The sequence below is a fragment of the Mustela putorius genome, unplaced genomic scaffold (assembly GCF_011764305.1).
Source record: "Mustela putorius furo isolate JIRA1106 unplaced genomic scaffold, ASM1176430v1.1 tig00537227_pilon_pilon_pilon, whole genome shotgun sequence".
Lineage (NCBI taxonomy): Eukaryota > Metazoa > Chordata > Mammalia > Carnivora > Mustelidae > Mustela > Mustela putorius.
The window spans coordinates 10182490-10199027 of NW_025422368.1; the positions used below are offsets into that span (position 1 = coordinate 10182490).

Here is a 16538-nt window from a genome sequence, read left to right on the forward strand (position 1 = left end):
AGAGAGGGAACACAAGCAGGGGGAGTGGGAGAAGGAGATGTAGATTCCCTGCTGAGCAGGGAGCCTGATGTGGGGATCAGTCCCAGGACCCTGAGATCATGACTCAAGCCGAAGGCAGACACCCAATGACTGAGCCACCCAAGCACCACTTTTTGTCTTTTTGTTTACTTTTTGGTTCCTTTTCCTTGGACCAGCCTTGCCTTTTTTTTTTTTTTTTTTTTTTTTTTTTAATCAGGCTATCTTAAATCAAAGCACACCTAGTTAAAAGTCCAACGCTCCCCACTGCAAGCAAGGAGGAACTCTGTAGAGGACTGTGCTATGGGAAAGAGTAGTGAAAACACAACAGCAGAGGGCATACAATCATACACCAGAAACACTTCTTGAAACACCAGGTCCTGGACAGTATGACCACTTAATATAGTATTACTCTCAGGAACAGGAAAAATAACAAACCTCCATAATATGCAAAAGTCAGAAACCTAGACATAATGACAAGATGGAGGCATTCTTCCCAAAAGAAAGATTAAGAAATCACAGCCAGTGATTTGCTCCAAGCAGATATAAGCAATATATCTGAACAAGAATTTAGAACAATAGTCATAAGAATACTAGCTGGGCTTCAAAGAAGGATGGAAGACACCAGAGAAACCCTGGCTGCAGAGTTAAAAGACCTAAAAACTAGTCAGGCTGAAATAAAAAATGGTACAGTTGAGATGTAAAAACAACTAGGTGTAATCACAAGGAGAATGGAAGAAGCAGAGGAGAGAATAGGTGATATAGAAGATAAAATTATGGAAAATAAGGTGAAAAGAATAGGGAAAGAAAAACTGTTAGATCATGAATATAGACTTAGCGAGATCAAAGATTCCACATAGAGCAATATTATCGATATCATAGGAGTCCCAGAAGAAAAGCAGGAAAAGGGACAGAAGGTTTATTTAGACAAATTATAGTTGAGGACTTCCCTAATCTGGGAAAGGAAACAGACATTCAAGTCCAAGAGGGGCAGAGAATTCGCCCTCAAAATCAACAAAATAAGTCAAAAACAAAACATATCATAGTGAAACTTGCAAAATAACAAAGATAAGGAGAGAATTCTGAAAGCAGCTAGGGACAAAGGCCCTTAACCTGTAAGAGTAGACACAGAGGGCTATCAGCAGACCTGTCCGTAGAAACTCGATAGGCCAGTAGGAGTAGCATGATATATTCAATGTGCTAAATGAGAAAAACATGCATGCAAGAATACTTTTTCCAGCAAGGCTGTCATTCCAAATAGAAGGAGAGATAAAGAGTTTCCAAAACAAGCAAAAACTAAAGGACTTTGTGAATACTAAACCAGCGCTGCAGGAAATATTAAAGGGAGCCCTTTGCACGGGAAAGAGAGAGCAAAAGCAACAAAAGCTAGAAAGGAACAGAGACAATCTATAGGAACAGTAACTTTTTAGGTAATACAATGGCACTAAATTCATCTCTATCAATAATTACTCTGAATGTGAAAGGACTCATAAAGACAGAGTGTCAGAATGGATTAAAAAAAAGAAGACCCATTGGTATACTGCTTACAAGAGACTCATTTTAAACCCAAAGACTGATTGGGTTTTTCCATATTGAAAGTAAGGGGGTGGAGAACCATCTATCATGCTAATGGACATCAAAAGAAAGCTGGAGTAACCATATTTATATCAGATAAACCAGAGTTTAAGCCAAAGGCTATAAAAAGAGATGAAGAAGGGCCCTTAATATTAAAATTAAATGGGTTTAACCAACAAGAAGATCTAACAATTGTAAATATTTATGCCCCCAGCTTCAGAGCAGCCACATGTAAAAATCAATTAATAACAAATAAAAAAAACCCCTCATAGATAATAATACAATAATAGTAGGGGACTTTAACACCCCACTCACAGCAATGGACAGAACTTATAAGCAGATCAACAAGGAAACAAGGGCTTTGATGACACACTGTACCAGATGGACTTAACAGATGTATTCAGAGCATTTCATCCTAAAGCATAAGAATACACACTGTTTTTGCATGCACATGAAACATTCTTCAGAATAGATTGCATACTGGGTCACAAATCAGGCTTCAACAAGTGCAAAAAGATCGAGATCACACCATGCATATTTTCAAACCACAATACCATGAAACTTGAAGTCAACCACAAGAAAAAATTTGGAAAGACCACAAATACACAGAGAGCAAAGAACATCCTATTAAAGAATGAATGGGTTGGGATTTCTGGGTGGCTCAGTCTGTTAAATGGGAACCTGAGCTTTCAGCTCAGGTCAAATACCAGGGTCCTGGGATTGAGTCCCACATGGGCTCCTTGCTCAGCAGGGAGCTTGCTTCTCCCTCTGTCTGCTGTTCCCCCACCCCTTGTGCCCTTTCTCTCTCTGAAAAATCAATAAATAAAATATATAAAAAAAATAATGGGTGAGTTAACCTGGAAATTAAAGAAGATATTAAAAAAGTACATGGAATCAAATGAAAGTGAAACCCAGTGGTCCAAAATGTTTGGGATGCAGCAAAGGTGGTCATAAGAGGTAAGTATATAGCAATATAGGCCTTCCTCAAGAAGCAAGAAAGTCTCAAATATACAACCTAATCTTACACCTAAAGGAACTGGAAAAAGAACAGAAAATAAGCCTAAAACCAACGGAAGGAGGGAAATAATAAAGATTAGAGCAAAAATCAATGATATAGAAATACAAAACACCCCAGTAGAACAGATCAACAAAACTAGGAGCTTGCTCTTTGAAAGAATTAATAAGATTGATAAGCCCTTGGCCAAACTGATCAAAAAAAAAGAGAAAGGACCCAAATAAATAAAATCTTGCATGAAAGAGGAGAGATCACAACCAACACTACAGAAATACAATTATGAGAGAATATTATGAGCAATTGTCTGCCAACAAATTAGGCAATCTGGAAGAAACAGATAAATTGCTAGAAACATACAAACTACCAAAACTGAAACAAGAAGAAATAAGAAATCTGAACAGCAAAGAAATTGAATCAGTAGTCAAAAACCTCCCAACATTTAAGAGTCCAGATGGCTTCCCATGGGAATTCTACCAAGCATTTAAAGCAGAATTAATGCATGTTCTTCTGAAACTGTTCCAAAAAATAGAAGGGGAATGGAAACTTCCAAACCCATTCTATGAGCCCAGAATTACCTTGATCCCCAAAACCAGACAAGACTTCACTAAAAAGGAGAATTATAGGTGAATATCCCTAATGAACATGGATACAGAAATTCTCAACAAGGTATTAGCTTATTGGATCCAATAATATATTAAAAGTATTATTAATTATATATTAAATATATTAAAAGTATTTATATTTATACTAAAAGTATATTAAATATGTTATATATTTATATATTAAATATATTAAAATTATTATTCATCACAACCAAGTGAGATTTATTCCCAGACTGCAAGATTGGTTCAATGTATGCAATCAATCAACATGATACACCATTTTAATAAAAGAAAGCATAAGAACCATATTATCCTCTCAATAATTGAAAAAATATTTGACAAAATGTAGCATACTTTCTGGATAAAAACCCTCAAGAAAGTACAGATAGAAGGGATATACCTCAACATCATAAAGGCCATATGCAAAAGACCCACAGCTAATAATCATCCCCAATAGGTAAAAACTGAGATCTTTTCCTCTAAGCTCAGAAATAGGACAGGGATGTCCACTCCCACTACTGTGGTTCAACAACATAATACTGGAAGTCCTGGCCTCAGTAATCACACAACCAAAAGAAGTAATAGGCATCCAAATCAACAAGGAAGAAGTCAAGCTTTCACTCTTCCCAGAAGACATGATGCTCTACGAAGAGATCTTGAGAGACTTCACCAAAAATTGCTAGAACTGATACATGATTATAACAAAGTTGCTGGATGTAAAATCAATATGCAGGAATCTGTTGCATTTCTATATGAATAATGAAGGAACAGAAAGAGAATTTAAGGAATTGATCCCATTTACAATCACACAAAAACCATTTGATACCTAGAGATATCCCTGACCAAAAGAGGTAAAAGATCTGTAGTTCTGAAAACTGTAGAACACTTATGAAAGAAATTGAGGAAGACACAAAGAAATGGAAAAACATTCCATGCTCATGGATTGGAAGAACGAATATTGTTAAAATGTCAGTGCCAGAGCAATCCACACATTCAATGCAAGCCTGTTCAAAATAGCACCAGCATTTTTCACATAACTAGAAGAACCAATTCTAAAATTCATATGGAATCACCAAAGACCCCAAATAACCAAAGCAATTTTTAAAAAGATAAACAAAGTAGTAGGCATCACTATTCCAGACTTCAAGCTCTATTACAAAGCTGTAATCATCAAGATGATAGGTACTGGCACAAAAACAGATGCATAGATTAATGGAACAGAATAAAGAACCCAGAAATGGACCCACAAATATATGGTCAACTAATCTTTGACAAAGCAGCAAAGAATATCAGGTGGAAAAAAAGAAAGTCTCTTCAACAAATGGTGTTGGGAAAACTGGACAGTGACTTGCAGAATGAAACTGGACCACTTTCTTACACCATACACAAAAATAAATTCAAAATGGATAAAAGACCTAAATGTGAGACAGGAACCCACCAAAATCCTAGAGGAGAAAATAAGCAGCAACCTCTGACCTCAGCTACAGCAACTTCTTACTAGATGTGTCTCTGGAGGCAAAGGAAACAAAAGCAAAAATGAACTATTGGGACTTCATCAAGATAAAAAGCTTCTGCACAGCTAAGGAAACAATCAATAATACTGAAAGGTAGCCTACAGAATGAAAGAAGGTATTTGCAAATGACATATATGATAAAGGGCTAGTGTCCAGAGTCTATAAAGAATTCATCAAATTAACACCCCAAAGTAAATAATCCAGTTAAGAAATGGGCAGAAGACATGAACAAACTTTTCTCCAAAGAAGACATACAAATGGCTAACAGACACATGAAGAAATATTCAACATCATTCATCATCAGGGAAGTACATATCAAAACCACAGTGAAATACCACCTCACACCTGTCAGAATGGCTAAAATGAACAACTCAGAGAACAACAGATGTTGGTGAGGTTGTGGACAAAGGGGAAGTTTTTTGCTTTGTTTGTGGGAGGGCAAAGTGGTACAGCCACTCTGGAAAAAGCATGGAGGTTCCTGAAGAAGTTAAGAATAGAGCTACCCTTCCATCCACATATTGCACTGCTAGGCATTTATCCAGTGGATACAAAAGTGCTGATTTGAAGAGGGCACATACATGCCAATATTTATAGCAGTACTATCAACAATAGCCAAATTATGGAAAGAGCCCAAATGTCCATTGATTCATGAATGGATAAAGAAGAAGTGTCTACACAAGGAAATATTAATCAGCCATCAAGAAGAACGAAATCTTGACATGTGGAACGAAGTGGCTGGAACTGGAGTGTATTATACTAAATGAAATGTTAGTCAAAGAAAGACAAATATATAATTTCACTCGTATGTGGACTTCCAGAAACAAAACAGATGAACATAGGGGAAGGGAAGGAGAAATAAAATAAGATAAAAAAATAGAGAGGGAGGGAAACCATAAAAGGCTCTTAACTACAGAGAACAAACTGAAGGTTGCTAGAGGGGAGGAAGTTGGGAAAAATGTGCTAAATGGGTGATGGGCATTAAGGAGGGGACTTGTAGAAATGAACACCAGGTATTATATATGTAATGAATCACTAAATTCTACTCCTGAAACCAATACTACACTATATGTTAACTAATTTAAATTTAAATTTAAATTAAAAAAGAAATTAATATAACGTAAGTTATACTGGAATTAGAATCTTAAAAAGGTATCAATTATTCATTGAAATATCTGTGCCTTCATAAAAAATCAGTTAAGCATACTTGTGAGTCTATTCCTATACTCTTTTGTTTATTCCATTAATTTTTATTAGGGTTTCCTCATCCTAATAACATAGTCTTTTTTTTTTTTTCAAAATTTTATTTATTTGACAGAGAGAGATCACAAGTAGGCAGAGAGGCAGGCAGAGAGAGAGGAGGAAGCAGGCTCCCTGCCGAGCAGAGAGCCAGATGCGGGACTCGATCCCAGGACCCCGAGACCCTGACCTGAGCCGAAGGCAGCGGCTTAACCCACTGAGCCACCCAGGCGCCCCTAACATAGTCTTGATCTATGATATATCTTCTAGTATATTCTTAAAGTCAGATGGCATTAATCCTCTACTTTTTCTGTTTTTCAATTATTTTTGGCTTTTCTGTTTTCTTTGCCTTTCCATATAAATTTTAGAATCAGCTTCTCAATTGCTACCAAGTAGATTACTGGGATTTTGAGTGGGATTGTCTTAAATTTTTAGATCTATATGAATATAATTTATACCGTAACATTAAATCTTCTTATTGATTACCATGATGAATCTTTTCATCCGTTTAGGTCTTTAATTTCACTCAGCAATGTTCTGTAATTCCCAGTGTTAAATCTTCTCTATAGTTAGAGTTCTCTATATGCATTATTTCTTTTAATGCTATTATAAATGGTATTGTTTTTTATTTACATTTTCAGTGATTCCTTGCAAACATATTACATATAATTTATTTCTGTATGTTGACCTCATATTCTTTAACATTGCTAAACTCACTTACTAGTTCTAATGGGTTTTTCAAAGATGCTTTGGGGATTTTTAAATGTACATGACCAAAATGTCTAGGGAAAAAATTATCTTGGGGTGTCTGGGTGACTCAGTTGTTAAGCATCTGCCTTTGGCTCTGGTCATGATCCTGGGGTTCTGGGATCGAGCCCTGCATCGGGCTCCCTGCTCAACAGGAGCCTGCTTCTTCTTCGACTTTCTCTGTTTGTATTCCCTCTCTCAACCCCACTCTGTCAAATAAATAAATAAAGTCTCCAAAAAAATTATCTCTTTGTTTCCAACCTGGATGGTTTTTACTTTTTCTTGGCTCATTTCATTGATCGGAAACTCCAGTGGTGTTTTGTTGTTAAGGCAGAATATTTTTAAATGTCCTTTATTAAACTGAACAAATTCCCTTCTATTTTTTTTAATTTTTTATTTTTTATAAACATATATTTTTATCCCCAGGGGTACAGGTCTGTGAATTGCCAGGTTTACACACTTCACAGCACTCACCAAAACACATACCCTCCCCAATGTCCATAATCCCACCCCCCTTCTCCCAACACCCCTCCTCCCAGCAACCTTCAGTTTGTTTTGGGAGATTAAGAGTCACTTATGGTTTGTCTCCCTCCCAATCCCATCTTGTTTCATTTATTCTTCTCCTACCCACTTAAGCCCCTATGTTGCATCACCACTTCCTCATATCAGGGAGATCATGTGATAGTTGTCTTTCTCCGCTTGACTTATTTCGCTAAGCATGATACGCTCTAGTTCCATCCATGTTGTCGCAAATGGCAAGATTTCGTTTCTTTTGATGGCTGCATAGTATTCCATTGTGTATATATACCACATCTTCTTGATCCATTCATCTGTTGATGGACATCTAGGTTCTTTCCATAGTTTGGGTATTGTGGACATTGCTGCTATAAACATTCGGGTGCACGTGCCCCTTCGGATCACTACGTTTGTCTCTTTCGGGTAAATACCCAGTAGTGCAATTGCTGGGTCATAGGGCAGTTCTATTTTCAACATTTTGAGGAGCCTCCAAACTGTTTTCCAGAGTGGTTGCACCAGCTTGCATTCCCACCAACAGTGTAGGAGGGTTCCCCTTTCTCCGCATCCTCGCCAGCATCTGTCATTTCCTGACTTGTTGATTTTAGCCATTCTGACTGGTATGAGGTGATATCTCATTGTGGTTTTGATTTGTATTTCCCTGATGCCAAGTGATATGGAACACTTTTTCATGTGTCTGTTCGCCATCTGGATGTCTTCTTTGCAGAAATGTCTGTTCATGTCCTCTGCCCATTTCTTGATTGGATTATTTGTTCTTTGGGTGTTGAGTTTGCTAAGTTCTTTATAGATTTTGGACACTAGTCCTTTATCTGATATGTCATTTGCAAATATCTTCTCCCATTCTGTCAGTTGTCTTTTGATTTTGTTAACTGTTTCCTTTGCTGTGTAGAAGCTTTTGATCTTGATGAAATCCCAATAGTTCATTTTTGCCCTTGCTTCCCTTGCCTTTGAACATAGAAGGAGGGCAATGAGCCAGGGAATGCAGACACTCTCTAGAAGCTGAAAAAGGGTTTTCCCAGAGCCTTCAAAAAGGAATACAATCTTATTGACACTTTGAGTTTAGCCCGATGAGACCAGTGTCTGATTTATGACCTACAGAACTGTAAGATCATATATTTGTGTTATTTTAAGCTTCTAAGTTTGTGATAATTTGTTATACCAACAATAGAAAGCTAATACAAGCATCAAACATATTTTATAGGACTCAAAAGAAGAACAGTCTATTATGTTTATTGAGATATTTACCATTTTTGTTGCCATTTCTTCATTTCTGATATGTTATTTGTCTTTCTGTTATCATTTCTCTTGTTTGAAGAACTTCCTGTAGCAGTTCTTTCAAAGTAGGTCTGCTAATAACCAGTTCTTTTAAATTTTCTTTATCTGAGAATATTTTTCCTTTATATTTATTTCTGAAGGTATATTCATCAGATACAGAATTCCAGAATGACTTTATTCTTTGAGTACTTTAAAAAATGTTGTTCCTGGAGCGCCTGGGTGGCTTATTGGGTTAAGCCTCTGCCTTCAGCTCAGGTCATGATCTCAGGGTCCTGGGATCAATTCCCGAGTCAGGCTCTCTGCTCAGTGGGGAGCCTGCTTCCCCCCCCCCCTTTCTCTGCCTGCTGCTCTGCCTACTTGTGATCTCTCTCTCTGTGTCAAATAAATAAATAAAATCTTTGAAAAAAATGCTCTTCCCCTCCATCTGGCCTTTGTGGTTTCTGATAAATCTGAATTAATTCAAATTGTTGCTTCCCTCTGAATAAAGTGTCCTTTTTCTCTGTTTGCTTTCAATATTTTTTTCTTTGTGATAGTTTTCTTTTTTATTGTTTTCAGCAGTTTGATTATGATATGGCTGGTCATGGGTTCCTTTGAATTTATCCTCTTTGGGATTTACTGAGCTCCTTGAAACCATAAGTTCATGTCTTTTGACACATTCAAGAAGTCTTAAGGCATTTTTTCTTTTCTTTTCTTTTTTTTGGAATTTTAATTAAATTTTAGTTAACATACAGTACAATAGTGGTTTCAGGAGTAGAATTCAGTGATTCATCACTTACGTACAATACCTAGTGCCTTTTTTAATATCCTTCACCTATCTAGCTCATCCCCCACTCATTTCCCTCCATCAACTCTCAGTGTGTTCCCTATCATTAAGAGTCCTTTATGGCTTGTTTCCCTCTCCTTTTTTTCTTTCCCCCCTTCCCATATGTTATCTGTTTTCTTTCTTAAATTCCACATATGAGTGAAATCATGTAGTATTTGCCTTTCTCTGATTGACTTATTTCACTTAGCATAATACATTCTAGTTCCATCCATATCATTGCAAATGGCAAGATTTCTTTCTTTTTGATGGCTGAGTGATATTCCATTCCATAATATAGACATGCCACATCTTCTTTATCTGTTCATCAGTTGATGGGCATTTGAGTTCTCTCCATAGTTTACCTATTGTTGATATGCTGTTAAGCCATTATTTCTGGAAATTTTTTTTGGACTGAACTCTTTTCTCTTGGGATTCTGAAGGTGTAAATTTCTTTTGGTATTGTCTCACAGATTTCTGCTATTATATTAATTAAAATTTTTTCCCTCTGTTGTTCAGATTAGATAATTTCAATTGCTCTATCAGACTCCCTCTTTCCTTTGTAATCTCTAGTACTAACCCATTTTAATGAGTTTTAAATATTCAGTTATTATGCTTTCCAGTTCTAAAATCTTTACTTATATTTATTTGCTGCCACTTCTCATTTGTCTCAAGAGTATTTGCCCTTATTTTTGGGAACATTTTTATAATAGCTTCTTTAATGTCTTTTAAAAATTATTCCAATGTCTATCATCTTGGCATCAGTATTTTTTTATTGTGTTTTTCTCATGTAAGTTGCAGTTTCCCTGGTTTTTTTTATATGCCAAATAATTTCAGATTATATCCTGAACATTTTAAAATTATGAGACTCTGAATCTTGTTAAGTACATTTTTTTTTTAAAAGCAGACAAGTGAATCAGTAGGGTTTAGACTGCAAATTCAAATTTTGACTAGCCTTTTTTTTTTTTTGGTGTGGTTTCAAAGACTTTGTGGGATATTCAGATTTATCCTCTTGTGTACCACTCAGAGGCAGTCTGACTCTGATGATGGTTTATTCTTAGAAGTACTTGCTGCCAGTATGGTAGTACTTCAAACTCTGCTCTTTCTCAATTTGCCTGCTCCTCTTTAATTATCAGAGTCCTCAAATACTCCATGCATTCTGTCTAGATTCTATAGCTTTCAGAGGGAGAGAGGAGGGTGAAGTGTGCTTATTCTATCTTACCCAGAATTAGTCTCATATCCTTCAACTTTTGAAAGTTTTTTACTTGTTTCTTAAGTATTTCCTATAACTTTGTCTGCTTCCATTCTGTCTAGGCTCTTATTCCATATCTCTAAGTAGTTGTGTGTTGGATCTTCTAATTCTAATATTCGTGTTTCTTTCATGTGTTCCATCTTCTCATCATTCTTGCCCATTCTCAATAACATTCTCAGATCTCATTTTTTGTTTTAAGTTTTTTTTTTTGTTGTTCACTAATTTTCAGTTCTGTTTTATCTGTTGCTTTTTATAGCCAGTGGCTTTTAAATATATTTTATTTCCAGAAGTTCCATTTTATTTCCTTTGAAATTTTCTTGATCTTTTCATACAATTCTGTTCTTTCATTTTTTGTATTTCTTTACAAAAAATTATTAATCATTTAATTCAATTTAAATTGAATTATTCAATTTGAATTGAATTTGAATTATTCAATTGAATTTGAATTATTCAATTCAACAAGTATCAAATGGATACTTATTTTGTACTTTCTATCACAATTTTATAATATTCTGAGTTCATGAGACACTAATGCTCTTTTTCTGTGTGTGTACCTCCTGGCTGTTTCTCATGGTACTTTATTTCAGTGTTGTTCTTATTGTTATATTGTGATCTTATGCTTATCAGAAAATTTCCTCTTATATGCTAGAGGTTGTGGAGGGTCCCTTAATAGAAGTTTTACATTTTCTTCTTCAGGAGACTCTGTGGGGTTTATCCTAATTTCTGACTGTAGAATTCCTACACCAGTGGGAGTGTAATTTTGGACTGTGTATCTGCAAGTGGCAAGGCTTAAGAATTGACATTTATTATAGATGACTTTATTTTCTATCTGTGGTCATATGTAGCTGGAAGGCAATTTTGTCACTTCTTAGACCAATGTACAAAATTTTTAAAGGTTCTTTTTACATACAGTATAATCCTTTAAAGCTTCCTATTTTTATCAGAGGGACCAGTAATATCTTGACCTCTTCTGGCTTTGCCCATAATTCATTGTTTCCAGTTCTTGTGTGGATGTTAAAATCCTACCCCATTGTCTTGGATCCACTATTAAGTCTGAAATCCTATATCCTACCCTCTCCCAATCATTGCATTTGCTACTCCTTTCCCTGCCAATCTCCAGCTACCTTTTGTCTCATAGCATCTGAGAATTTTCTTTCTTCTTATGAATAAAAATGATATTAAATATTTCATTTGGCTTTGTGATATGTATATGGTAGAAGGGAGTCTTCTCAGGGTCAGTAGAATCTTCCATTTTGACTGAACTTTTCATTATGTGGTTAGTATTTACATTAGTTTTCTGTGAATGCTGATCACAAAGTTAGGGGATTAAAACAGCGCAAATATATTATTTTATAGTTCTGTAGTTCACAAGTCTAAAATGGATCCCAGTGAGCTAAAATTAGGGTATTGGCAGTGTTCTGTTCCTTTCTAAAGGATGTAGGGGAGAATCCTTTTTCTTGTACTTTCTAGCTTCTCAAGGCTGCCCACCCACATACCTTGGCTCATAGCCCTTCTATATATTCCCATCATCAGAGGCAGCAACAGCAAAACAAATTCTTCTCATTTTATGCTACTCTAAACTTCTCTTCTGCTGTCCTCTTGCATATATGAGGACTTGTGATTATATTGGCCACATCCAAACAATCCAGGGTAATCTCCCTATTTTAAAGTCACCTGAATGGAAATCTTAATCCCTTCTTCAAGTCCCTTTGCCGTGTAAGGTAACATTCACAAGTTCTAGTAATAGGACATGTATTTTTGGAGGATGGGAAAGGGCATCATGATTTCTACCACGATGACTATAAGCAACCATTTTAACATTTTATGAAGGAAGTTTCAGTGTATGCAGATTTTATATAAATGACAACCACAACATAAATGGATGAGGATAAATGGACCAATACATTGGTAAAGTTTCTATATCCCAATGTAGAAATGGTAACATATAGACTTTAGAATAGATGGTGAGAAGTTAAGTATGTATATTTTATTCCCTAGAGCATCAATTTAAGAACCTACACAAAAAGATATAATTACAAGACATATAGATAAAATTGAATATTAAAAATACTGGCTTTTAGTTATAGAAACCAGGATGCTATTAATTATTCTACAAAGCACAGGAAATTCTTAACAAAGAAGTATCCAACCTCAAAAATGTCCAAGCTCTAAAGTTGAGAACCTTGCCCAGGTTGATAACCAGGCCCTAGCTAATATAACTTAGATTTCTTACAATTTTCCAAAGCTTTATACTTTAGTTTTATAGAAATAGCTTTCTCTCTCTCTCTTTCTGTAGTCATATTTTAATGGTTAAACTGCAATAATTTGGGGGGACAAAATACCACTCTTCTGGAAGGAACATAAGTGCATGTGTTGTGTGTGGGAGGGAACTAGAGACAAGCTTACTAACCACCAGACTTCAGCATGTAATAGGTGAGCATCAGAGAGATTGAAGAGTACTGATTCTGTGATTTGGTTGAGTATCTGTAGGTTAGGAGAACTTCTACATGTAAATATGTATATATATGTATATTTACTTTCCCTCCTTATTTTATCTTCCAGTAGAATTTTAAATAATGAGATTATTTAAAATTTATTTCATGTAGCTTTTATATTTCATGTAACTTTTATTTCATGTAACTTATTACAATCGAATATTTTGGATGTACAGCTATAGAAAGACCTTTAATTTCCTGATGAATAATTTCCTTTGAATTAATTTAGTTCAACTAGATTAATTTTATTTTGTTTTGCAAATTTAGGAAATTTCATACAACATTTCATGAAGTACTGGAATATTTCTTTCTTAAAGTTTGCAAAATCCCAAGTAGAATTAAGTGGAAATTTTGATAGCTATAATTAAAAATTAAACTGAAAAAGTTTCCTGATTCTGATTTTTTTGCTTAAAAAATGCAACGGTAGAGCTAAAAATGTCCCCCTCACCCCATTATAGTATAATATAGTACATATTTCTCTGCTGGAGACTCAGACTCCATTTTGGCAACTAGCTGTGTAGGATCCTGTTAAAGAATTCAGAATCTACTTGTTCGGATGGAAAGTTAAGATGCTCAATTGATCTTTGGAGCAATTAACATTTTAATCACCTTTGGAAATCCTTACTTTTCAGTATGGGCATTGAATGTCATTATTCAAAATTTACCTCAAAATTTTAGGGCTGTGTTGAAAAATATTATGTACAATGGACTTTAAGTGTATTTTCGCCTGTTGAGAATTAGATCTTAGATGTCCTCACTGTTTTGGTCCCAGAGTGAGAATGGTGAGAAGGGTGGATAGAGCCTGCTTGAGTGTGATCAACAACAGGGTAGTTCGTCTATCTTGACCAAGCTCTGTCTTCTGCTTATTTTTCTCCTTTCTCTTTTCCTTCCTTCCTTCCATCCATCCATCCATCCACCCATTTATCTACCTACCAATCATCTATCTCTTCTTTTTGGTGTGGCAGGCACGTTGGCTCTGGTGCCCTTGTCTATTGCTGTGTGCGTGTCCTGGAGAACCAGAGCCTGGTTCTCCGTGTTGTGTGGCAGGGGGCGCGCGAGGTCCCAGAGCTGTCCAGCAGTTCCAGTGTAAGTTCTCCCCAGCGCGCTCCGCGCTAGGGAAGCTCTCCAGCGCCCCGCCCCGGGCAGGGAACCTCTCCCCTAGGGCTGCCGGGGCTTCCCAGGCTCGCCGCCCGCCTCTGCCGGTCTCTCTTTACTTCGTCCAGCCCCAACTTGAGAGTCTGGCTTGCTTTGGGCGGCCCTCCTCCGCATGTCCCGGCGAAGGAGTTCCCTTTCCAGTCCCCGGGGCTGCTTCGGAGCCCAGCGCATGATTCTACGCCGGCTTCCCTCCTTTGCCTAAAGGGCGGGCGAGCGCGTCTCCTAGCCTCGCCTTCTGCGACTGGGTGGTCCTTTCTCTCCCACTGTCTTTCAGGGCACGCGCCCGAAATCAGGGGGTGAGAGCAAAGACCGCCCATCAACTTATCACCTTGAATTTAGATCTTTGGATCCTGAAAGGAGGTTGGCGTTGCCCGGGTCAGCGAGTGAGGGAGGTAGGAGGGCGGGGCTGCAGCAGCCCCGGGTCTAGCTGGACGAGGCTCGTAGCCGGGGCTGGAGAGGGACGCGGAGTGCCGGGCCTCGCCCTCGGCGGTCCCTCCCTGTCCCTCCTCTCCCCGCCTCCCCGGGCCTGCCCCTCCCGCTCCGGGGGAGCCGTCTCTCCACCGTGCGTCTCCGGCGCTCTCTCCATTGTCTCTGCCTTTACAACAGGTTCGCGCGGCAGGGGAAGACGGGCGGGTGCGGGGCCGCCCCACGCCCGGCTTTCTTGGGGCCGCCTCCCTTCCTCTGGGTGTGCGTGCCTTCGGCTGCTTTTATTCAGCTCCAGAGCTAATTCCCCAGCGGAGCAGACCCCGAGCGAGCCCGACCCCTCCCTCTGGGCACCCCCGGCTCTGCCCGCGCTACCGCCTCGGCTCTGCGTGTGGGAATGATGTGCGCATTGGAGGGTCTAAGTTCTTCACGTGCCTGGGGGGTCCTCCCATTTTTTTCTTAGGCAGCCAAATCGTATTAATCCTACTAATCAGTAAATGCGAGGCAGCGGCAGGAGGCACAAACGCTATTTTCCCGCTTGATTCCGAGAACCTCTTCGATTTTTATTTTTATTTTTAAAGAGGGAGACGATGGACTGAGCAGATCCACACCATGGAGTCTCGGGTCTTACTGAGAACATTCTGTTTGATCTTCGGTCTCGGAGCAGGTGAGTGGCCCAGAGCCGGGGCCGGGGAACGGATGGCCCTCGCCTCGGGGCAGCAGGAGCTGGTTGGGGACGCCTTGCTTTTTCCTCCACCCGAAGTAGGTCTAGAGTGGGAAGCTTGGAGTAGAGGGTGGGTTTGGATTTGGATTTTTCTGTGCTTGCCTTGGAGACACCAGGGCCGGTCACACCCCTAGTCCAGGGTCTGAGAGCCGAGGGGGAACTTTGCACCGAGAGGGGTTTAAAGTAGGTCAGGGAAATGGGACTGGGTGCTCCGCTATTTAAAGCTTGGCTGCTGATTTCAGGTAAGGCTCTGCGCGGTGGGAGGGAGTCGACTCCCTAGTCAGTTCCCAATACTGTCTCCAAGACGCCGGTCTTTGATGCCCTGGAGGAAGAGGCTTGTATTTTGATGGAGCTTTTTCTTTCTTCCCCACCCTCCCGCCAGTCTGGGGGCTTGGTGTGGACCCCTCCCTACAGATTGACGTCTTAACTGAGTTAGAACTTGGGGAGTCCACAACTGGAGTGCGCCAGGTCCCCGGACTGCATAATGGGACGAAAGCCTTTCTCTTTCAAGGTATGGAGCGCGTGCCGAGTCCCCAATGCAGTTTCAGTTCGGATAATCCCAGAGGGAGTTGGCCTCAACAGCTCCTCCTAACTTCTGTATTGCCTCATGGATGGCAGTATCTGGAGCTGAGATGTGGAGGGGTTAATGTGACACACATACACACACACACACACCTTCCATCTCTTTTTTAAGTGGTTTGGGTTTTTTCCCCTCCCGCCCTCTCCTCCTTACTTTGTACTCTTGCCAGTTCTAATGGATAGTTCCTTAATTACTGTACAGAAACTCCGATGGCAGATGGTTGATTTTAGAGTCTGGGGAACAATGAATTATAGCACAAACGCCTCGTTTGGGTGAAATTGATTAAGGTAGAGAATAGGATAGCTTAATCTTAGTTAAGACATGGCTCTCTGAAAGTTTCAGGTACAGTGGTGCCTGGTTGGGAGGAATTTCTTTATGTGGAGTAGCTTTCTGGAAAAATGAATCTCTCTCAATAGTTTTATCTACTGTATATCACAAATACACCATATTTGAAACAATTCCTCTTTGAGAGATCATGATTCTACTCTATCAATGTCAAGAGAAAGACTAATATTCTCTTCAGTATTCTTTTGAAATTTTACAAATAAATTTTAATTCAGAGGTATATCTTGAATCACTATTAATTGAATGCTTAAT

At 38.5% G+C, this 16538-nt stretch overlaps 1 protein-coding gene across 6 annotated transcripts in view; it reads left to right on the top strand.

Moving 5' to 3' along the window:
• NELL2 (neural EGFL like 2) overlaps positions 1–16538 on the top strand; it is a 399234-nt gene that overhangs the window by 53083 nt on the left and 329613 nt on the right. For 2 of the 6 annotated variants that reach the window (XM_013063029.2, XM_013063030.2), the window contains exons 3-4: positions 15219–15304; positions 15744–15872. In XM_013063029.2, coding sequence (XP_012918483.1) covers positions 15250–15304; positions 15744–15872 — 184 coding nt within the window. In that variant the 5' untranslated portion in view covers positions 15219–15249. The other 4 variants (XM_013063032.2, XM_004765577.3, XM_013063031.2 and 1 more) reach the window with 4 other exon arrangements.